At 36.0% G+C, this 25,676-nt stretch overlaps 1 protein-coding gene across 3 annotated transcripts; it reads right to left on the reverse strand.

Moving 5' to 3' along the window:
* Positions 1-67: 67 nt before the first annotated feature.
* Positions 68-25,664, reverse strand: INTS12 (integrator complex subunit 12). 3 transcript variants are annotated; one of them, XM_010340097.3, is made up of 7 exons: positions 25,580-25,664; positions 16,774-16,938; positions 13,243-13,359; positions 10,979-11,166; positions 9,652-9,811; positions 4,474-4,620; positions 68-1,188 (listed from the first exon to the last, which is right to left on the reverse strand). In XM_010340097.3, exons 2-7 carry the CDS (start codon positions 16,927-16,929, stop codon positions 604-606), a joined length of 1,353 nt encoding a protein of 450 aa, XP_010338399.2. In that variant the 5' UTR covers positions 16,930-16,938; positions 25,580-25,664; the 3' UTR covers positions 68-603. The 3 variants fall into 3 exon arrangements, with proteins under 3 accessions (XP_010338399.2, XP_003929539.2, XP_074252632.1); XM_003929490.4 differs by having other exon boundaries at positions 13,207-13,359; XM_074396531.1 differs by lacking the exon at positions 25,580-25,664 and adding an exon at positions 24,851-25,486 and having other exon boundaries at positions 13,207-13,359.
* Between the last annotated feature and the right edge of the window lie 12 nt (positions 25,665-25,676).

Genomic DNA, 25,676 nt, shown 5'->3' on the forward strand with positions numbered 1-25,676 from the left:
TGCATATATTACATTGGCAATGTAGGAAAAAATAAAAAATATGAGAAAAATATTGCATTAAACAGTATGAGAGTTCATAGTCTATTGGAAAAAGATACATCCTTAAATAACTGAAATGAGGTGATAAAAAAGGTAAAGATACAAAATGAAGTATGGTAAATCAGGAAAATCCATTGATATGGAAAATCAATTATGAAATGAACACCCAGAATATTGGGAGGAAAATAGAAAACTATGCTGGGTCATCTCTGCCACCACATAAGGCACCTCATTCATCAGGATCAACTCTTGGGGCTTTGCTAGAAGACAAACTCTTTCTTTTTCCTTAAATTCATAGATGCTATCAATCTTCAGAAGTTTTCAGTGAGAAACAGTCATTCTAATCATTGTTTTCACACATTATGGAAATCATTAAAATAAAAATGTTGAAGAGTGATTTAAAAGTTTCCAAATTTTGTTATATAATATTTAGCATTTTAAAATAAGAAATGATAGAAATTTGATTACGAAGATGTTTATTAAATTACAGTATGTTACAGATTATATCCTAATAATAGTCTTTCATCTTTAGGCTAATATAATATAAAAACCTGCTTGGCCACATTACTTCTTGAGTTTCTTTTGGGCGGCTTTCTTCTTGACCATCTGTAATCGCTTCATAGCATTGAGCTGTGATTCTTGTGAGGTTGGACCTTTAAGGGATGCTGAGGAAGAGCTGCTGGATTCTGAAGCAGTTTTGCTAGTAGTACTTCCACTAGGTCCTGATGTTCCAGTATTTCCATTTCCACTTAGTTGGCTGCTGCTTCCTGGAACTAAACTACTTGGACTAGGAAGACCTACTTTGCTGACATTGTCACAACTAACTGAGCGACTAAGGCCAGTTTTACCCAAGGTTAGAGGTGGAGGTGGTTTCAATGGTACAGTGGGTGTAGTGCTATTACCGGAACCTATTTTGGAACCTATTCCACCTTTGGATGATGTTGCCAGACCAGTCAAACCCACAGGTTTCTGGTTAGCTGATGAGGTAGCAGGTTTCCCAGTATTGTTTTGTGTTGTTGAACTCAATTTTGCTGTTGAGGGACCAGCAGAGGAGGTTTTGGCTGCAAAAGCTGCCCATCCAGTTAAGCCACTAGTTACTGATGAGGAAACGCTGGCACTAGAAGAATTTCCTGAAATAACTGTGGATGTCTAAAAAAATAAGGTAAATATTACATTATAGCCAAGTATAATCAATACCTATATAAACACCCTTGAAAATATAGATGTTGTTAGACTTTTTATATCTAAGTGATGAACTGGGAAATTTAAATCACACCACCAAAGTAAGTTCTTACGAAGCTGGTCTGAAAAAACAGACAGAACAAAACTTATCTGTATCTAGTTGGTATTATCATTTTCAAAGTAGAAATTTTTTGATGCCATATTCTTGTTCTAATGATTCCAAAAGAAAATATATGAAATTCCTTTTTGGGAATTGCTTTTAGATTCAGTTTTAAGCTACAGCTGAAACCCAGAATTAGTGCTTTAACATACTTTTTACCCAATAAGGGTAGCTTAGTTAAACATCTAATTCTTTTAGATTTTGCTCCAAATAACTAGGGATCATTTCAAAAATTTAATTCACTCATAACGGACAAAAATGCCCATATCCAGAATATTCAAGAGAACATATCCAAGATGAAGAGATTCAGTCAATGTTTATTTACTGAGTGAGAGAAAGAAGACAGCTGTATAGATTCCAAACCCACTAAAAAAAGTTCTCCTAAATTTTGAGCAACAGCTACAGGACTGCAACATATGTATTAAAAGGTCTCATGATTTTAGTTTCACAATTTTGCCATGATTCCACAGAAGGGGTTCCTGCTCCTTTAATAAGAATTTTATAAATTTCCTCATTAGGCTGCACAGTGACATTTTGGGTAGGACTGACTTACTCTCTGATATATTTCATAAGGGTGTATCATCTCAACTTCTCCGATTAACTTCCCTGGCTAATCGGAAGCTTACAGTGATACCAATGCCACTACATAAATACATATTGCTCTTGTTCACACAAGAATAGATTTTTTCACTTTCATATTAGGCACAAATGTACGTAGTTCATATTAATTTTGAATTGACCTTCTTATTGACACCTTTTCTACCTTTATACTCTTAAGAAGATTCATAAAAGTGTTAAGTTCATGCGTAGGTAAAAGGTTCAATTTTACAGAATAACATCCTACTTTTAAAATGGTAGTTACTGTACCTAAAATATATCCAGTTATAATTTTAACTCTGAAAGAGCTGATAAAACATTTTTAGCTCTTGAAAGATAGCCTTCAATACTGTCTGCATGCATACAGTTTTAGCCAATGTGAAAAGTAACAAAAACAGAGAGTTCTGAGATCTTTGTTTTATAAGAGAAGGAGTCCAGATATTTGTCCACATACTCTGAAAATTGATGTTTTCCTACAGTATGATATTAACTATCTTATGAAGTTATCCAGAGGAGAAAAACTACATAAGCCATACATTTTAGAGAAATGTATACCAGCAATGGGAGAAAAAGGCAAGAAGTCGATTTTTACTTTTCAGTTATGAAATACTTAATTTTTTTTCTTCTCTCACTATTAAACATAAAACTGTCTGCCATATGGTTAAATGATCTTTCAACAAACTTCACAAAAGAAACCTATCTTTAGTAATTAAAAGACCAACACTTGTGAAGTACAAGCAAGAAAACAAGTTCTATGTGTCTGGCATTTTATGTTAATGGCTTGCTGTTCTTAGTATTGCTTTTCAACATGATGACAGATGGTTTACAATACTATCAGGACACATAAAGCAAAATAACACAAACGATAGAGACCAAGTAATTTCTAACTATTTCAGTGCAGAAAACAAATTTCTCAAGTTTTTAACTATAAACATTTCTTGCCCATTTGCTAGATGGGCAAGTTAGAAAAGACATTTGCTTTGTATATGTAACTGTGACAATTTTTTTATAGTATAAATTTATTCACTTTTATAAAAAGTGAATTCTTTATTAAAAAACACAAGATCTCTTAATTAAAACAAATATGACAGCAAAGGCTTTAATTCGTTTGCCATAAAATGATTTCATGTTGAATTTTCTAAAAATAAACCAGTAGTAACAGATTAGTATAAAAATCTACTAAAAAAAGATTATGTGCAGAATATAGCAACTCTAATTACTTTCAATAAACTGCTTATTCTTACTTCTATTCCAATTCACCAAGTTCCTATGTGACAGATCAATAATGGATATCCATTGGATAGCAAATCTTCCCTGGCAAATTAAAATGAAAAATAATATCCAAATACAATTGTCAATACGTGTTTTTAAAGTACTTCATATTCTTCTTCATCACTCCAAGGGTATTAAGCTTACTACTTAGAATCACTTAGGCAATAACTTTAGAGGTTTCTCAGGTCAATCTTTGAGAATCTGAGGCTATTTTTTTCTTTTTTTGCATATTTAGTGCTAGGCTTAACACTGGAATGTGTACCTCTGTAAAAGTATTATTTTTTGTTACAAATTAGATTAGAAAATTATTGTTTTCCATGACATAAAAATGCCAAGATATTAAGAATAACGTAGTATGATTTCAAGGATGCAAACTTAGGAATGAGAAAGGTAATACTCTTGCTACACAATGTGGTCCCTTGGTATAAGAGGTAGATACTGTTGAAAGTTCATTATAAAGAAACAAAACAAGACAAAGCAAGAAAACTCCTTCAATAGCCGATAAGTAAGGAGAAAAAAAAAATACAAGGCCAATCTGCTCAAGTAGTATAAGTACTGTGGGGAGCAAAATTGTTGCCACTTGGGGCAGAGGTATTTTAAATTTAAACCAGATTTCTTTTTTTGGGTCGGGGGAGAGGGTTGGAGTTTTGCTCTTGTTGCCCAGGCTGCAGTGCAATGGCGTTATCTTGGCTCACTGCAACCTCCACCTCCAGGGTCAAGTGATTCTCCTGCCTTCGCCTCCCAAGTAGCTGATTACAGGTGCCCACCATCATGCCTGGGATTACAGGCCTGCTACCACACCTGGATAGTTTTTGTATTTTTAGTAGAGACAGGGTTCAACCATGTTGGCCAGGCTGGTCTTGAACTCCTGATGTCAGGTGATCCACACACCTTGGCCTTCCAAAGTACTCAGACTACAGGTATGAGCCAGGGCACCCAGCCTGAATGTAAAACAGATTTCTGATTGGAGATAAGTACCTAACCATATAAGAATGGTAAAGAATGTTGTTTTGGAATCACCATAGACTGTTCCTATTTGCAATAAAAAAACAGCAGAGTTAGAGATTAAATAATAATATAAATGTTCCCTTTCTAATAGAAGTCTTAATTTCTAAAATATACTCATTCAGTAAAGTTTCTCATTAAATTTTTTATCAAGCAACTATTGTTTAGTCAGCCAAATTTTAAGACATAATCTTAAATAAAAATAGAATCTACTATACCTTGACTTCTGTTCTCTTAAATGCTAGAAAAGTTGTCTCTTGTTTCAGTTTAGTTTCTGGTTTCTTAACCAATGGATCTTTGACAGCTGGAGTTACAGAAACAACTGTAGGGGCTGGTTTCTGTGGTGGTTTCTGAGTTTTTTGAGCCTGCAAAAATCAGTGGATTAAATCAGATATAAAATCTTAACTGAATATACAAAAAGATAATAATCTAACACAGGACTCATCACTGAAACAAAATACAGTTGAACATTAAAAAATATTTTGATAATGAATATATATGCTTATTGACAAATTATTTTTATCATCATATTAATGGTTTTATAGACTATTAGTTTCTAAACAGTAAAGATAATATTAAACTTTAGAAATAATACAGAATAGGGTTAAATATCATTTTAATGAGATAAAATTGTTTTAAAAAAGAAAAATCACAAACTACATGTAACCATTTGCTTTACTCATGATGAAGTACATTTATTTCTCATTGGGGTTGGTCAAATACATAGGAGTTTTCTTCTTGGGGTCTAGGCATAAATCCCTCAGCTGCTGAGAGCAAATTAAAACATAGCTCAGATCATTTATATGGTTTTAAATACAGAATAGGGAGGAAAAAAAAACTATTGATAAATAATGACACTTTTTGAGGTTTTTCCACATCGCAGAACTAGCCACACTAAATCTTTAGAGAAAGTTCATAAATACAAATTTCTACATTATCAAAGAATTTTTACCCACTATTCTTTTATAAGCATTTTCAGTTTTATTTCAATCAATAATCATTTTTTTCCCTTTATTTCATAACTAGGCACTTTACTAAATTCTCCTATAAATTCTAATAATTTTTGAGTTTATTTTAGGGTTTTCTAGGTAGATAATTATAACTGTTTATAAACAGTTATGTATAATATTTAAGAGTAATTTTTGGAGTCAAACAGAGCTGGGATTAAAACCCAGCAACTGGCCAGGTGCAGTGGCTCATGCCTGTAATCCCAGCACTTTGGGAGGCTGAGCCAGGTGTTTCACTCGAGGTCAGGAGTTCAAGACCAGCCTGGCCCACATGGTGAAGCCCCAACTCTACTAAAAATACAAAAATTAGCCGGGTGTGATGGCAGACACCTGTAAACCCAGCTATCAGGAGGCTGAGGCAGGAGAATTGCTTGAACCCAGGATGTGGAGGTTGCAGTGAGCTGAGATCATGCCACTGTATTCCAGCCTGGGCAACAAGAGTGCAACTCCATCTCAAAACAACAATAACAACAACGAAACCCAGCAACTATTTTTCTAGGTATGTTACCTCAGGCAAAATATGTGAATCCCTAAAAGCCTCATTCTCTTCTTCAGTAAAATGGTAATACCATCTGTTCAAAGGTGGGTTATGAAAATAAATCATGACTATGTAAGAGTCTAGCATAGTGTCTGGAAAATGTTGAGTGCTAACAAAAAGTTACTGTTTATTCATCATTATTATTTACAAAGGATAAGCAAACTGAATCCAGAAAAATCCATCCATACTGAACAGGGAAAGATGCTTCCCCAAATTCCATTGTCTTTGATAATCTTCATAAGCCCACAGAGTACTATACCAGGAAATTTGTCACCATTTCTGGAAGCCAAACTTTGGCCTATTTTGTTCTTATTCGGGCCTTCTTGTGTAATCTTGTGCTACTGTTTGCCCAACTATATAGTTTTGGTCCTTGAATCTCAATTCATATCACTTTTTATACTACATATCTTCCATATCAAACTATACCTATCTTCAACACAATTTATAAAGTAATGATCAGATCAAGAATATTAAGAATGTTGGAAGATTATCTGTGGCAAAATATCTCCTACTAGCAGGAAAGGAGGATTATCTTACCCTCTATTGCAAAACCATGTTATGAGAATGCATCCCACAGAGTAAAACAGGAACATATGGCTTCAAAACCATGGTTTTAACAATCTTAACACTGACTTCCACTCACATCTATCACTCCAGAGGTTAGATTCTGAGGACTCATCTAACTTGTATGCTTTAACAGACAAAGACTAATTATGGTGAAGCCCCAGGAAGGACTTCTAGTTGCGAGATCATGTTTGAATTTTCTTCTGCCTTCCCTGTTTTATCCAGCCATCTTAGAAACTGAGCAAGAAATACTCACAACCCTTTGTCCTTTACTGATAATACTATAATATAATTACATATTCAGTTTTGTTCAACAAAGACACTAAAATTTTCATTGGGTGACTGCTTCACACATTGCAAAATGTAATAAAATTCTCCACTAAGGCACTAACTGCCAGAACAGCAGCAATAAAAAAAAAAATACGCATATATTTCTAAATGCTGCAAAATAGGAGTGTGTTACTACCTTAGATTGAGAACCACTGCAATAAGTGTTTTGAGTCTCTCACCTGAAGCTGGGGCAAAACCCACTACTGGGTAGAGAGAAAATTACAGAACTGAAGAATAACCTTGGACCCTGCCGTACACAAACACGACATTCTTAACTAGGTCTTCCTACAATAATGCATACTGCAAAACTTGCCCCAGTTTGAGAAATCTGTGCAAGAAGAAAGGGGTATCAGGTGCTGTTTATAATATCTTTGAGTCACCTTGGAACAATAACCAATGTACATGTGAGAATCTCACTTAAAGCAATTATAGTTAGAATGATGGATTTAGAATCCCCACTGTTCCAAAATTCTCTCATTAAACCTTACATTTTCTGGATTCTGATCTTTAGGCTCACTTCAGATTATGTCTTTTGGTATCTCCCCACATCTGCTCTTGGTGTATTTCAATCATGTTCTAATATTAGCCATGACTCCCCATTTACTACTTGACTTTTGGACACCAGATTTATTGTTGATTTCTGGTACAAATCTACATTTAGCCTGGCATGGTGGCTCATGCCTGTAATCCCAGCACTTCAGGAGGCTGAGGCAGGAGGATTACTTAAGGTCAAGAGTTCAAGACCAGCCCTAGCAACACAGCAAGACTCTATCTCTACAAAAAATTTAAAAAATTAGCTAGGCTTGGTGGCACAGGCCTCTAGTCTCAGCTACTTGGGAGGCTGAGGTGGGAGGACTGCTTGAGCCAGGGAGGTTGAGGCTGCGGTGAGCCATGGTCACTCTACTGCACTCCAACCTAGACAAGAGAGTGAGACGCTGTCTCAAAAAAAAAAAAAAAAAAAAAAAAAATTCCATTTACTTCATTTTACTTAACTTAAAATAAGAACAGAATGTAGAATGCATCCAGTCTTAAGCTCTGCTTACGTGCTATGCCAATGAATTACATGATCTTATTGATAAATTAGATAATTTGCAAAACAGATAAAGAATTAACAGTATCCCAGATGAAGAGAAGAAGCTGAGAAGCAGAGTATATAGGAAAATGAAAGTTCTCCACATATTCAGGGAACGGCACACTTAGTCTATGCCAGAGTGTATGAATGTGTATGGTGAAGCAGTGAGACAGGAAGCTGTAAGGTAGAGTCAGGTCAAAAAGAGAAGGTCCACATATACATCCTAATGAGTATAACCTCATTATATAAGTAATTGAGAGCCACTGGGCATATATAAACAGATAAATATTTTAGAATAATTCTAATGATAGTAGGCAAAGTGGATTGATGGGAAGCAAGGAGATATCTTAAGTGGCCATTGCAATAGACAAGTAATGGATTTGTGAAACAGTAATAAAAGAGAAATGAATAGATTTCAGAGACATATAAGAGGTAGAATTAAACATCTGGTAAACAAAGGGATATGGAATTAAGAGAGGCATCAAATATGTTTTCTAATTCAGGCAACTGCAGAAAAAAAATTGGATAAAGAACAACTTTTACTTTTAAATATATTAAGTTTAAAGTATCTATAGACTAGTCAGCTATAGAAGCTCACCCAGGAAAAAGGGTTAGAACCATAAACATAGATCTGACATAAAATAAATCAGAAAAAATGGAGGAGAAAAAACATGGGAAAGAATAGTGCTTACTTTAGCTAGTAAGGGAGTTAAAGTAATATAATAATAATAATAATGAAACATTGAAGACATACTAAAGAAAGACATTATTGTCATGATTTGTTTCTTTTGACAATTTCCAATTCTTAGTGGCTTCTTATCAATGCTCTGGAATGTATTGCTCATCTGTAGTAATTTCAGTTGAGCTCCTGGAGGGCTAATTTAAATAATAAATTAAATAAAAATCAAACTGAGCGGAAGAGATTGTAACTTGTCACAGAAATTTCCTGTTACAAGAAATATACACAGTATTGATATACACAGTTTTCATTTACTACTTTTTATTTCATAGGAATAAATAAAAACACTTCCTATTTCTGATTTAACTGATTAAAAAGGTAAAATGGGTATCTTGAATTTTTACTTTTAACTAAGTACTTCTGACCTTTAAAAGATATACTGGTTAGACAAATTTATGTAGAAATTCATTTGATTGACAGACATGAGAACTCGTCAATTAAGAATCACTATTTTAAGACAGAGATGGAAGTGGGAGGGAGAAGTGGTGAATAGGACATTATAGCAATTTCTTGTATCATTTATCTACTTTGTAAGTGAGTAAAAGTTAGAAAACTATCCAATATAACAAATGAAAAGACATTTCACTATGCTATTAAAGGCAGGTATGTTAGTAAACAATAAAAAGAGAAAGTAAATTGAAAGAATGAGATAAATGGTCACTAGAGGACAATGAAAAGGAAAGACTAAGCTATAGAGAAATACAGCTGGAAAGACAAATACATACATATAAATATTGCCTCTGTGCACATCTTAGGCATTTGGTGGTTTAAGCTCACTCAGGAATTTTCTGTATTTCCTTACCAGACCTTAACAAATAATTTCACCACTTCTCAATGCTGCATGCTATTTTTAAGTGTTAATGAATACATTGATAGGCTAGTAAGAAATATTCATAATTTGTGTGTTACCAATCTTGTTTATCTATATTAGAATTAGAAAAAAACAGAGAAAAATGCACATAACATTGTCTGGTCTTTAGGCATAGAAATATTAATAGAATATAAATACTATACATACAAACATTTAAATAATCAGCTAATATTTATTTTTTTCAGTAAGTTAAATATTCAAATCTTTGTTTTGAAAGACCATACCATCAAAAACATTGACAGACTGTTTAAAATAAAGAAAAATATGATTCCTACCATTCTTTTCATTTGTCTGGTGCATCGGGCACAATACCACACCAGGCGAGGGTCATTTGCTTCCTTGTCTGTCACCTGGGGTTTATGGCAGTCTCGGTGGTAGAGATTATGGCACTCCTGACATTCTACTAATTGATTACCAGATGCCACCATCATTTGCCTAAGAAAAGATACCATTAGACATTACACTACTTTTTTTAATGCAATAATTTAAAGTTATTTAGGGGCTGGGCATGGTGGCTCATGCTGCAATCCCAGAGGCCAGAGACGGCAGATCATTTGAGGTCAGGTGTTCAAGGCCGGCCTGGCCAATACAGTGAAACCTTGTCTCCACTAAAAATATAAAAATTAGCTGGGCGTGGTGGTGCATGGCCGTAATCCTCACGACTTGGGAGGCTGAGGCAGTAGAATCGCTTGAACCCAGGAGATGGAGGTTGCAGTGAGCCAAGATCATGCCACTGCATTCCAGCCTTGGTGACAGAGTGAGACTCTGTCTCAAAAAAAAAAAAAAGTTATTTCAGGGTTGTTCTGGTAAGGTTCGGTATATTAAAAAGGAAAAGAAAAAAAAAATCCCAGAAACCCAAAGAGCAAAATAACAAACCCAACACATAGCATGCACGAAAGCATAAACTTTTAAAGCTTTTTGTCAGCAATTAATAAGATACAGTATGCCTTAATTAAATTTGGCTATTTTCTCCTTGTCATTTCTCATCGTAATTTTTGTCTTCCTCTCAGAAGGTAGTCGACTCTGACTAGTCCTCCAACAGTCTCATAACACGTTGTATGTATCTCTATTAAATTCCCTTACATTAGTTAGCTATATGTTATTGTTGTTCTTCATTAATATGAGTTACCTAAAGGTGAGAACTGGATCTAATAATCCACAGTGCTTAGCACATTACTGCGTACACACAGGGTGCTCAATAAATGTCTGATCAGATTAATAGAATGAAGCCCCATGTGTATAAAAAAGTATAAATTCTAACAATACAAAAAGCAATCACCATAGCCTTAGATGATCATAGATATACATATATATCATAATATAATAATTGCTTTCCCTCTAGAACACAAAAATGCAGAAAATGTTACTACAACATCAGATTTAAAAGTCACAGTTGGGAAGACAAAACTGTTGACAATTTTCAGTATGTTAAGGTGTTATATGGGCAGTTCATAAGACATCTACTTATCTCCATCCCGGTTCCAAATAATAAAAACAAAATGGAAAATGTGCAACAATTGTTCTGATTTGGGGGGCTGGGGAGTGGAAAGGGGTTGTCTGTTCTTTACAAAATAACAAAATCTGTGGCAAGGCACAACTTACCTACAAACAACACAGGCCAATCCCATTTCCATGGCAAAATCATCAGCACTGGTTTCCTCAAAACTGGAAAGGTCAGCCATAGCTAAATCCTTGCTAGTTTGGACAGTAATGGGAGAGGACTGTGTCTCTGGTTTCTCCAATCTAGGTTTCTTTGGAATATCAACTCCTTCAGTGATGTCTGATTTCATCTATAAAAAGCAGGCATCAGAAAATAATAAAGTAATGTGGTAGAATAAAACTTAAGTCACTGAAAGATGAGTAAGAAGGAAAGCAGGCAATGATCAAGTTCATTTTACAGATATATTTACATATTTAGGGACAAATGTGCACATTAAAGATCTGTAGAAAAGTTGTAACGAATTTATCAGTACATTAAATGAAAACAGCAAGATAGAAATAAATAAATCAGAACAGTTTAACAAACATTCGTATTTCGCTTTGTACTCTGTTACTAAAGAATTCTGGAAGTTTGATAGATTTACTTATACTGGTAAAGCCTTACCAGTACAGACTTACTAGTACGGATTTACTTCTACCGTACGGACTTAACACATTACCATATTTGCTTCAGAGCAAATTCAGATTCCCTTCTTTAAGGTATAAATATTACTAACATGTCCATTAGATTGGCAAAAATGAAGAAGCCTGGTAAGATATGGAATTTGGAATTCTTAGATGTTGTTGATGAGAGTGTAAATTTAGTACGTCTACTTTTGATAGCAATTTGGCAATGCCCAGTAATGCTGAAGATGTCATATCCTATTACATCCACTTGTAAGTACACCTCCTATAGAAACTATTAACATGACGTATATATAATGTAGTTCATTCAAACTCCATTGTAATAGAACAAAAGGAGAAATATCTAATTGCACATCAGTAGGGGAATGATAAACTGGTTAATTTATAGAATAAGTATCATATAGTAGCTAAAAGAAATCTAGATCTACATGCATCAATATAGATAAATTTCAAAAGCACATAGTTGAGTGGAGAAAATGTCACCTAAGGATATATACACACACTGTATGATATCATTTACATATTTTTTTTTGAGACAGAGTCTTGCTCTGTCGCCCAGGCTGGAGTACAGTGGTGCAATCTCAGCTAACTGCAACCTCTGCATCCTGGGTTCAAGTGATTCTCACGTCTTAGCCTCCTAAGTAGCTGGAACTACAGGTGTGCGCCACCACATCTGGCTAATTTTTTTATTTTTAGTAGTGATGGAGTTTTGCCCTGTTGGCCAGGCTGGTCTCAAACTTCTGATCTCAAGTGATCCTCTGCCTCAGTCTCCCAAAGTGCTGGGATTATAGGCATAAGCCACAGTGCCCAGCCTCATTTATGTAAATCTAAAAGCAGAGAAATAAGATAATATAGTTTATGAATAGCCACTATTTAGCAAAAGTATGAAAACATACGGGATAATACAGTCTATCCTGAGGGCAAGGGTTACTGAAGATATGTTTTAAATGTATTTTTTTCCTAATTACTAAAATCTTAATTACTATTTGTAGAAATCATCTAAAAATAGACAATCCAAGAATTATCTTTGGCTCCGTTTAGGTGCATGCCATTCTATAAAATTTATGTTTAGTCATTTACATGTATACTTTTTCCTATCTTTTCTTGCTTGCTTTAGTTTTTTTTTTTTTTTGAGACAGCACCTCACTCTGTCACCCAAGCTGGAGTGCAGTGGCATGAACTCTACTCACTGCAATCTCTGCCTTCTGGGTTAAGCAATTCTCTCAACCGCCTGGCCCCCAAATAACTGGGACTACAGGTGTGTGTCACCATGCCCAGCTGAGTTTTGTATTTTTTGTAGAGGTGAGGTTTCACCATGTTGCCCAGGCTGATCTTGAACTCCTGAGCTCAAGCAATCTACCTGCCTCAGCCTCCCGAAGTGTAACCATCTTTTCTTTTCAACAACTGTTCCATCTAGGATCTCTGAGTCACAGAGTCAAGTTTACACTCAAAATTACTATACTCCCTAGGGCTCAAATATTTACTGATAATAACTTTTAACCATTTAACTTTAAAATTTGTAAATTTTACTCATTTTTTGAAAAGTCAAAATCTATAGCTATCAATATATATTCACTGAGTGATGATTATTATATATCTATACCTATTATTATATAAAAGAAACAGGCATGAAACATTGTCTCTTTCTGCCTATGGAACAACTAATTTACTTTTTTTCTTTTAACAAGATTAAAACAAAATCTTACTTTATCAACAGGTCTCTTTTCAGCTTCCTTCTTTACCTTTTCAGTTGTGAGGGCTTTGCCATTATTATTGCCAGAAGGAAGACTGGATGATATTTTGGGCTCTTGCTTAACGGAAATGTTTTTTGTGCCTGAAATTTTGGGTGGATCCACATCCTAAAAGATAAAAAAAAATATCAGTAATTAAATATTCAGACTAATTATAAAAAAATAAATTAATCAAAACAAATTTCAGTTAAAAATTAAGACATTTAATTATAACCAATGTAATATTCCTTTCTTAAATAGCTAAATAGCTTTATTGAGAAATAATTGATATACAAACTGTACCTTTTCTTTTTGAGATGGAGTCTCTGTTGCTCTGGAGTGGCAACAGAGTGGAGTACAGTGCAGTGGCACAGTTTTGACTCACTGCAACCTCTGTGTCTTGGGTTCAAGCAATTCTCCTGCCTCAGCCTCCCAAGTATTCGGGACTACAGGTGTGCCACCACACCCCGCTAATTTTTGTATTTTCAGTAGAGACAGGGCTTCACTATGTTGGCCAGGCTAGTCTCGAACTCCTGACCTCAGATGAAACACCCGCTCAACCTCCCAAAGTACTGGGATTACAGACATAAGCCACCACGCCCAGCCCAAACTGCACTTATTTAAAGTGCAAAATTTCAAAGTTTTGACATATATATACCTCTGTGACACTATCACTGCAATCAACATAATGAACATATGTATCACCCCTCCAAATTTCCTTGTGGCCCTTTGTTATTACCCTCTTACAGGTATATACCCTAGAGAAAATATGTCTCCCATCCTCAAGCAATCACTTACTTGTTTTCTGAAACAATAAATTAGTTTGCATTTCCTAGAAATTTACATCAACGGAATCATATAGTAGGTACTCTTCTTTTGTCTGGCTTCTTTTACTTAGAATGAGTTTCATCCATGTTGCTAAGTGTATCAATAGTTCATTCCTTCTTATTGCTGAATAATATTCCATTGAATGAATATACCACAATTTATTTATCAATTTACCTGTTGGTGGATATTTGGGTTGTCTACAGTTTGGGACTATTAGAAATAAAGCTGTTACGAATATTCACGTACAAGTATTTGTACATACCTATGTTTTTACTTCTCTAGAATAAATATCTAGGAGTGGGTTATATGGTAAGTACTTTTAATCACAACAAATTCTGAACATTCTTTATAAGATAAACTTCCATTTTAGAACCCCACTAAAACATTTTTTTCTTTAGTAATAATATGTTTAATTTCTTAAAAATTGCCAAACTGTGGTAGTACCATTTTACAATTCTACCAAGCATATCTGAGGGTTCCAGTTCCTTCCTAACCTCACCAATACTTGGTATGGCTAGTCTTTTAAAATTGTAGATGTTCTAATAGGTACGTAGTGGTATCTCATTGTAGATTTAATTTACATTTCCCCAATGGCTAATGATGTTGAGCATTTTTTCAAATGTTCATTTGGCATATATATATATCTTCTTTGGTAAACTATTTGATAAAGTATTTTGCCCATATTAAAAAAATGAATGTTTGTTTCATTATTGGGTTTAGAGTTCTTCATAGATTTTGGGTACAAGGCCTTTATCAGATCTATGATTGGCAAATAGTTTCTCTCAGTGTGTGGCTAGTCTTTTCATTCTGTTTAAAACTTCAATTCCTTCCTCATGTATTATAGCTTTGCTGATATAGATAACTTGTTATTTATTGTTATTAATAGTATGCATAAACTTGTTTATGCATATGGCAGCTCCTTGGAAAACCCCCTCCCTGAAAAGGGGGGCACTCCCCGCTATTCTAAATAAAACTAAAGCAGCTGATGCATTTCATTTTACTGTTATAATAGGTAAAAGTACAAAAGTATAAATAGAAATAATACACATCAATTTCAGAATAGTAATTACCTCTGAGAAGGAAAAGAAGGGAAAGGAAAAATCTGATCTAGTGGTGGCAGGGCTTGATATATTATTGTGCTGACTGCTTAGACAATGGGTTAGTAAACTGAGGCCTATAAATAGTTTTTTATAAACAGTTATATTAGAACACAGCCACACCATTCATTTATGTATAATGTATGGCTGCTTTCACATTACCATTGCAGAATTAAATAGTTGCAGCAGAGACCATCTGACCCACAAATTTGGCTCTTTATAGAGCCTGTTGACCACTGGTGTAGACTTAGTAAAGTGTTGAAGAAAATGTTAATAATGCAGATTAAACTTAAAAGTACATTGTAGGCCAGGAGTGGTGGCTCATGCCTGTAATCCCAGCACTTTGGGAAGCCAAAGTAGACAGATTTCTTGAGTCCAGGAGTTTGAGACCAGCCTGTATTGATTTGCTCAGTCTGAACTCATGAACCTACTGGAATAAGAATGGATGGAAGAAATGAAGACACAATGTTTCTGCTATTCAAAGTACAATAAAAAGGCTTCAGAGTAATAGACCTAGTGTTGAAAGGTGGCTGGGGACAAAATAACAGTGATTACTTGGGCTCTGAGCCTGGGACTTGATCCTCTCTTGAGCTTCAGATTCTGGTTAGACTTGAGCTAGTCATGTTCTATCTTCTGGGGACAAAATACCAGCGTTTACTTGGGCTCTGAGCCTGGGACTTGATCCTCTCTTGAGCTTCAGATTCTGGTTAAACTCAAGCTAGTCTTGTTCTATCTTCTCTTTCTCGGTTTGGTATTTAGGTCCACAGACCTGAGTGATTTGGAGTTTCAGGGCCAGAGCTTAGAAGAATTCGAAACAGTATCTTAGCAGGTATTAGGAAATATAATAAGAGTTGTCATTCACTGACAGCCTATTATGTACCAGGCTGACTTACTTACTGTATCTCCTTCCATTTTTACAACTCTGCAAAGTAGTCCTTATTATCCCCATTTTACCACTAAACAGAGACTAGGTGAAATGAAGTTACTATATACCTCAGTTTCCTTATATAAAATGGAAAAAAAAAGTATCTATCTTAAAGAATCATTATAATTAAAATTAATTTTTCACATAAAGTACTCAGAAAAGTGCCTGGGACATCAAGATATGTTGTCTATTATCACACAATTATAAGACATAAGTAGGATTTAAAACAGGTATGTGTGGTTTCAAAACGTATATTCTCTTCACATAAAGCTGCCATTGGCTACTTTGTTATTATCAAGATAAGGGCTACATAGTTCTCCAAGTTCATCCATACCTCCTTTTCTCTTAAATTTTCCTACCCATATTCAATTTATTTAGTTGGATAATCTGTCCTTTTATTATTTTTTTAATCCTTAAAACATTAGAGAATAATTAGAAGTAAGTTGTGGTTACATTCAGCAACTTAAAAAAAATTCTGATCATAAAGAATCGGAAATTGAAGCCAATTTTTCTATGTGGTGTAACAGTTCTCTGAAAACTTTAAGGAAAGAAGAAAAAATAAAGAATATAATTACTTTGTGCCACACAGAAAGACTGTTTCAGCTGAGATGGTTTTGAGATGGCCTATATGTTATCAGTGTACTACTACATGCCTTACAGAACTCTCTCCAAGCTTTTTATTCATGTAGGTACCTTTTGAGATGGACGGTAACTGGAATCAATGCCCCGAGCCAAAGATTCATCAAGCAGTGCTTTTAGCTTTTCAGCAGAATCTTTACTCTTTGAATGTAAGAAACCTAGTGCTTTCAAAAAAATGGGATCAAGTTCCAAGTTCACAGTAGCAGCCATTGCAAACACCTGAAGGAAAAAAAGAGGAAGTAATTTAGAAGACAATACACAATTACCTATGTCAAAGTTTTACTTTTGGTTTTTATTTATAATAGATAATAATGTGCACGATACAAAATTTAAAATTACCAAAAAGTTATTACAGATAAAAGTAAACTTCCTTCTTATTCCTGACAGTCATCATCTAGTTTCTTTCCCCTGAAACAACTAGCATTATCAGTTTTCTGTGTATCTATCTCAATGGTAAAGTTTTAAATGCACGTAGGCTTCTCCCTGCCACAGAACCCCCACTAGCTGTTTTAAAAGATACACTTTACAGTTTCAGTACATAGAACTTGATGTGTTTAGGTCAAGCTTACTCTGTATTGAAATTTCTTCTCTCAAACTTTATTTCCATAACACAAATGAAGACAGTGTTAACGTGTTTGTGCGTGTGTGTAAAGGGTATCACAAGAGGGCAGTGGTGAAAAGGTGTGTTAAGTGATTAGCTATCACGGTCACTGCTGCCACTTTTACTTCAACTCCTAATGTCTCAAAAACATATTAACGATAACCTTATTTAATCACGTTTAGATTGTGGTAGCTCATGCATTAACCTATTTTTAAAAGTAAGGTCTCTGAGGGGTGATATCATATCTACTTAAAACACACACATGGACACACACACACATACACACACACATACACACAGCGTGCCTATGCTTTGTGTCCTAAGGAGCTTAAAAATAGCCAAGATGGATAAACATATACATCAAAGGCTTATGAAATTCCACATTAAAAAGTTTTGTTTTTAGTTAATACCAATGCTATCATGTAGTTCTGCTTCTGGCTGTCACTGTTTCAAAGACCTCTCCAGGCAAGAAATTATCAGAATAAGAACGTATTCTTTATGTTCAATCCTTTGATCAATATATTATAGCTTGAAATCTTCTATCCTTGAGGTTAATATTATAATAATGCAACACACTTGCACTGCTACAGTTAGGGAACCGTCAGCAATTCCACAGTTATCTCCTATTTTCAGGGGTTTATAACACCATTAAAACTTGCTGTAGGTTGAATCCTGGCATATGAAAGCAAGTCTGAAAATGGATTTTGTTTGTTCCCTCCCCTCCAACCTCACTCCTCATCCCTCTCCACATCTGACAAGAAGCACACATACACATCCCTAGGCTTTAAAAAAAAACTTTCCAGGCAGGTATTAGTTATCTACCTGATAACTTCAAAATTATTGTCGAATTCTGTACTTTTCTAAAATATCATCTGACTCACCCAAGAAAAGGAGTCCAAAGGCCCGTACTATAATGAAAAAGTAACCTTATCTCAAACTGTTTTAAGAATTTAACAAAATTGAAAAGCAGCCTCTGTCACTTCTTAAAATTATATCATTACATATATCACCTCTACATAACAGGTACAGAAAAGTTATTTTAAAATTTACTCATGGGGCTGGTCACTATGAGTATTGTTTGAGGAAAAAATAGCTCCTCAATAAAATTTCCATGATTAAAAGGGTAAATGTGCCATTCCTTCAGCATATACAAGAGTAACAGCCTAATTTTTTTTTTTCTTTAAACTCCACTCCTGTGACAGTTTACTAATCTTTCTACTGATCTCATTTCATCTAGGTAACGGGAATAGCAATTTACTTATCCAGATTGTTATAAAACAATTTATTTTATTGGGTACTGATTGAGGGTTGACACCTAAAAGAATCCTTGTAATATATTAGAAAAACCATTACTTGAAATTTCTATGCTGAAAAAATGAAAGCCAAGTATTTACTGCTATGCATTTCTACAACCACAGGTAAAAACTTTGCATTACAGATTAGATAATAAGTGTCAGCACCTAGATTACAAGACTATGGAAGTCATCAACACCAACATTCCAGCTAGAACCTTGGAGTCAGTTCTTTTTATGTAATCTTGCCATTATAAAACTTAACAGACTTTGTATCCCTGCCCGAAATTACTAACAAGGTCTTCTGGCCCAGTGGTCCCCACAGTGGAATGCAGGGGAAAAATACTAATTTTTTAATTAATTTATATTTATTTATTTATTTTTGAGATGGAGTCTCACTATGTCACAAAGGCTGGAGTGCAGTGGCAGGATCTTGTCTCACTGCAGCCTCTGCCTCCCGGGTTCAAGCGATTCTCCTGCCTCAGCCTCCTGAGTAGCTGGGATTGCAGGTGCGTGCTACCATGCCTGACTAATTTTCGTATTTTTAGTATAGACGGGGTTTCACCATGTTGGTCAGGTTGGTCTCAAATTTCTAACCTTGTGATCCACCCACCTTGGCCTCCCAAAGTGCTGGGATTACAGGCATGAGCCACCACACCCAGTTCTACTTACTTATTTTAAAAAAATCTATTCACATACAGAGTGATACTAGTGTATGTATATAATTGATCTTGAAACTCAAGGGGCTTTATCTTCAGCCAGTGAAATCTGAAACTTGCCACAACTATTCTTCTCTTTTATTATAATCAATTCTCCTTTTTGACAACAATCTTCCATTACTCTTTCTCTTCCACTGCCTTAACCCGGGGATCCCTTCAAGGTACCAAATCAATCTTTCTTCTGTATTTAGTTATTTATTTCTTGATTCTCATTCTACTTGTTCTTTATTACAGAAGCCTCCAATTTCTTGCCCCTTCTGCTTTCTCCTTATTGGCACCCTCTTGGCCTTTTTGTTTTCTCACCAAACAGAAAATACTAGCTGGGTCTAAAATAAAACACTCATTGTTACGTGCTTTATATTTAATATTTTAGTTTTCTATCTTACTTTTACTCCCCCTTTTTTGTTGCCTTCTCTAATTTCTGTTAGTTTTCCTTCCTTACTGGCAAATATCCATATAGTGAAAGTTTACTTTCTACAGCAGTCATAAAGAGGTTGGCAAGTTGGTGTAACTGTGTTGATCTATACATACAAAAATATTTTCCTGGAGTTACACCAAATCACGTTACTTCCATGTAATTCCTTTCCTGTATATTCCTAAACCCATGGCCAAAACAGACTGTAAAAGAGCCACATCATTCTTACTATGGATTAGTGTTCTAGAAAACACAAAGTGCTGTGTGTGTATATATGAAAGAAAAATGTATACACAAAAGAAATGTACTATATTAAATGCAGGTTTCATTTTAAAACGTAGGTGTTGCTTTAAAAAAATAATGTGAGAAAATTAATATTTACCACTTTAAACTTTCAATGACCTAGGGAAGTGGAAGTAGTATTATTGATAGGAGCGAATTCTTAGGTGATACTAGGAATTAGCTGTGTCAAATGCATATCACACAGAAATCCCCATTACTAAACAATGATCTTTCTCTCTATCTCTTATTATCCTTGATTTATTGCAGGATGCCATTTTACTTCTTATCCAGCTCATTCCGTCTTCCAACCTTTCGATAACTCTTTCAGTACTCTAGGCACCTGAAAGCCTTACAGTTTTACCTACTTTATAGACATCCACCCTGCTAGCCATTTTCTCTTTCTGCCTGCACCCAAACTCTAAGTCCACCTGAAAGGAATATATATACACCCTGTATCTTCAGAATCACCAATCTCAGCTTGGCATTCAATACAACTTGGCAATTCTCTCAATTCTCTGGTCAACCCACTTCCGTATTTTCTGCAAAGATCAGTTACACTTTCTCCATTTTCTTTTAAAATTGCTTCTGTGCTTCAATAGATGGCCTCACCTACTTCACAAAAAAAGAGAAGCTGTCAGAGAGTAAGTAGGTAAATTTCCTTCCCGTACACCTACAAATTTACATGCACCCATCCTTTCCTCTTTCCCATCTAATAAAAAAGGAGAAGGTGGCTCTCTATGCAATGTCACCTAGATTTGATCCTATCTCTTCCTGTCATCTCTCAAATCTTGACCTATGAATTATTTACCATATCTTTTTTTTTCCAGCCTTTTCTACTGGCATCTTTTCATTGACATTTAAATATATTCAAACATCTTCTATCTTTTCTCTTTTATAAAAAAACTTTCTCAGAAATCATCTGCTTCTGTACTCTTTTTCTTCATTTTTTTCTATTTACACAGCAATTCTTGCAATTTGGACTTTGTTCCCACTATTCCATAAAAATGCTCTCACGAGTCATTCGCAGACTCAGTCAGGTAAACCTAATACATCTAATTTTCCCTCCTACTTCTTTGTCAGTTATCTTTGTAGGTTCCTCCTATCCAATTCAAAATGAGATCCTCAATCCTAGGTTCTGGTTCTCTCCTTGACTTGTTCTATATCTTCTTCCAAAAATGTGTTCTCTGGGTCAGCAGCATAGGGATCACGTCAGAACTCAGAAATGCAAACTCTTGGTCTCCATTCCTAAGCCTACTGAAGATAAAACTCCGGGAGAAGGGTCCAGAAATCTGTATCAAACCTTCCAGGCAATTCTACCTAAAGTTTGAGAGTTCTTGCCCCAGACAATTTGATATACATATAGTCAGTCTTTTGCCAGTGATTACAAATATATCTCTGCAGTCTACGCCTCTGTCCCAAGATCCAACTGCCAGGTTGACATGGATATCTCATCGGTGCCTCCTATTGAACATGTCTCCAACAGAACCACTCACACACTCTTCCCTTTTCTCCTAACCAATTCTTCCTCTAGTAATCCCTTTTTCAAATGATATTTTCCCTAATGCCCAAGCCAGTAACTTGGAAGCAGCTTTAACTCTTCCCACTTCCTTAATTCCCACCCCCAATTCAATAACCAAACCTCTTAAACATATCTCAAATCTATTCACCCTTTTCAATCCTTACTACCATCACCTTCGACCAACCTATCATCATCTATTTTCTGATCCACTGCAATAGCTTAATCAGTCTCCCCACAATCACTCTTGTCATCCTCTAAACCTTTCCATATCACTCACTTGCTTAAAATCCTTTTATCACTTCTTACAATCCAAAGGTTAAAGAATAAGATTCTTAACAAGGTCTCTAATTCTCTACATCAGGGGTCCCTAACCTCCAGGCCATGCAGCAGTAAGTGAGCAGCAGGCAAGCAAGTGAAGCTTCGTCTGTATTTACAGCCGCTCCTCATCACTTGCATTGCCACCTGAGCTCTGTCTCTTGAGAGACCAGTGGTAGAATTAGATTCTCATAGGAGTACGAAACCTCTTGTGAACTGTACATGTCAGTGATCTAGGTTGTGTGCTCCTTATGAGAATCTAATGCCTGATGATCCATCACAGTTTCCCCCATCACCCCCAGATCAACTGTCTAGTTGCAGGAAAGCAAGCTCAAGGTTCCCACTGATTCTAAATTACGGTGAGTTGTCTAATTATTTTATTATATATTACAATGTGCACAATAAATGTAATTCACGGAACCACCCTGAAACTATGCCTCCACCACCCCACCTCCCCAAAACTCCCAGGGTCCAAGGACAAATTGTCTTCCATGATACTGGTCCCTGGTGCCAAAAAGCTTGGGGGCCATTGCTCTATATGATCTGGTAACACATATAAAGCAGTTACAACAGTACCTGGTACATATTATTAAATGTTATCACACTTATTAAATCACACTTATTAAATGTTACGTAGTATCTCAGGCCATTCCCACTCTGTGTTACAGCTATCTGACTTACTTCAAGTCCTCCAAGATACTCTTTCTTACCTTAGCACTTCAGTAGAAAGAGTGCCATCCCTACCTCCATCTTAAGTCACCTCTGAAGTTTCAGTTTTTCCTGCACATTCCCTCAACAAAATTAGAAGTTTTACCATTATATAGTCCAAAAACATTCTGTACTTATTTGTAATATCACACTGTTAATTATATAAATAATCTTTCTTTCTCAATAGAATTTAAGTTCCATGTAGGCAGGTAGTAGATTGGTTTTACCTACTGCTGTAACCCCTGTGTGGCAGAGTTCCTGGAAAACAGCAGATAACAGTAAATGTCAGCCAAGTAAATACTTGTTATCTACTTCCAATTTCATAAAACTTTCTCCTCCCTTGAGTTCTGTTACATTCAACTTTTCTGTTTGTCCTCTTCTCTCTCTCACTACTCTTTCTTTGGCTTATCTTCTGATTTTTGTTGCTTTTGGTATTGCCCAAGTTGTTGTCCTTGGCTATCTTCTTAGTTCTGCTAGCAGTTTCTTCTTGGTAATCTTATACACATCAGGTTTTCAACTATCATCTCTGGGCAGACGATTTAATGTTTCACCTCAACTATAATATCTCTCTCTCTCTTCTTTTTTTTTTTTTTTTTTTTTTTTTTTTTGAGATGTGGTCTTGCTCTGTCACCCAGGTTGGAGTGCACTGAGATCATGGCTCACTGCAGCCTCGAAATCCTGGGCTCAAGTGACCCTCCTGCCTCAGCCTCCCAAGCAGCTAGGACTACGGGCATGCACCACCATACCGACACCCAGCTAATCTTTTTGTTTTTAAGTTTGTGTAGAGACAGGGTCTCACTATGTTGTTCTTATCTGGTCTAAAACTCCTGGGCTCAAGTAATCCTCCTGTTGTGGCTTCCCAAAGTGCTGGGATTACAAATACGAGCCAAATCTTTTAAATTTAAATCCCATGTTTCCAAATGCTTAGTGTATGTGTCTATCTGGTTCCTTAATGGCATCTCAAATTCAGTTATAACTAAAATTGAGATTCTGATTATCTTCCCCAAAAGTTCCTTGTCCTGCTCTTACTTTCAATGAATAACACAACTTTCTGTTAGTAAGGTCTGAGACTCAAGTCTTTCCTTCACTGAGCCCTTCCCTACTCCTTATAGTGAAATAATCAGGAGGCCTCTCCTGTGGATTTTGACAGCAAAATTTTTCACACTTGTTCTACTTTTCACTTGAACAGCTACTACTAAAATTCAGTTTTTATTAACTTATTTGAACTATGGCAATAACCATGTTATTTTCCTTGACTTCAACATTGTTGCCATACTAATTTTCCTGAAACTCAGTTTTCTTCTTTTTCATTAAAAAAAAAAAAAGTTCATGCTAAGAAGTTAGGGCTTTCTATCACCTTTGAAATAAAGCCCAAATTTCTTCACCTAGCATTTATGAAGATTCAGTAATTGGCACAAAAATGATCATTTATCATCCCCAGATCTGCCTAATAGCTAGCTGGCCTTCCCACTCTTATTTTTGTTGTCTGGGAAGCTTTTTACTTATTTTTATATTTCTACATCCTATCAAGACCTGTTCAAATACTACTTCTCATGAAGACTTTACACTGACAGCTGTTGTGCCCCTCTCCACTCCAAATCCTGTCAACGTCTCTCCCTTCAAGGATATCTCATAGTGCTTTTTCATGGTAGTGCAACTTTCTACCTTGAAGCATTTTTTTTTTTTTTTGGCACAAATATTATGTCCTCTATAAAACTCTGAGTATTTTAAGGGCAGAATCTATATATATATCTTTTTGCCTATCTCTTTGCCAGTCTGCAAAGTACCACAAAAATAATAGCTATAGAATTACTGGAATTAAGTGATCAAAATATAGTGGTCTTATGTCTCCATCTACACAACCGTAACCATTTCCAAGTTCCCTTTAGCAAAAATCACAAAAGTAACACACCCCTACCCCCACAAAAAACCTGCAAACATCAAAAAGCAAAAGCAAAGGAAGACAATCATCTCTTTCATGACTGGGGACTTGTAGGACAATGCTCCTAACTGTAATACTCTCATAATCTTTTACCTGACTTGCTTAAATTCATTAATCCCACTGGACTGTAAACTTCATGAGAGCAGGAACTTGTTTTGTTCACTGTTATATCCCTAGGGCTTCAAACTTAATAAGGACTCAAAAATATTTATTGAATGAATGATCTAGGTTTGGGTAAATGTCACCTTTTGAGGCTTCTGTGATCTCTCCAACCTAAATTGGGCATTCATATATAAATGTAAGTATGCGCTTTCCCCTAGATCTGTTTTTCACCCTACCTGCCAATCTCAAAAGAAGTCCAAAGCTGATCATATGCATGTGTCCCAGATGAAGGAAACTGAATCTATTCACACAGTATTACCATTTCCATTTCATAATGGCTCTAAAAAACTTTTTCCTGCATGACTTCGAAAGCTCTTGCAACCCCTTCCAATAAACATTCTTTTAAAGATGCTGCCGTTTTCATGCCTCCACTGAGTTCTTGGTTCTGGATAACAGATACCTTAGGGACACCTGGAATCGCAGGAGAAAAGGCTCCGATTCCAAACCAATCAAGTGGCTGAAAGCTGACAGTAGACAGAAAAGGAATGTCAACCCTTTGATCAAAGCATGACACACCGAAGGCCTAGAATGAGGGATGGCCCGACCTTGACAGGGGAGCCAAAAGATGAGAGACAAAGAGGGAGCTACACAGAGAAGTCACAAAAACCCTCTAATAAAGTCCGAGGCAAGGTTCCAAGTCCCTAGTCCTAGACCTAGAAATCTCCTCAGTCCGCACGCCCCGGCCCGCAACTCCCTCGGAGGAAGCCCAGTCCTCACTGAAAGAGGAGAGCAGTTAGCCTAGGGCACGCAACCGCCCGCAAATTACGATGTTTCCCCTCGAGGAGCGAGTTAATACCCCACGTAGCTACTTTCCCACCTCGCCCCTAGCGCGGGGGTGGGGGTGGGGATGGGGGTCTCGAGTCTCCAGGAGGCTGCCGGGAGCAGAGTCGCTCGGCACCACTCACCGTTCCGCCCCGCCCTGCCGATCCGTCTGGTCCCGGTGGCCTTTTCGGAAACGGTCCCCGCACCGGCGGGCTCCGAAAGCGGGAAAACAAAGGTTCC

This window comes from Saimiri boliviensis, chromosome 3 (genome assembly GCF_048565385.1).
Source record: "Saimiri boliviensis isolate mSaiBol1 chromosome 3, mSaiBol1.pri, whole genome shotgun sequence".
NCBI classification, from domain to species: domain Eukaryota; kingdom Metazoa; phylum Chordata; class Mammalia; order Primates; family Cebidae; genus Saimiri; species Saimiri boliviensis.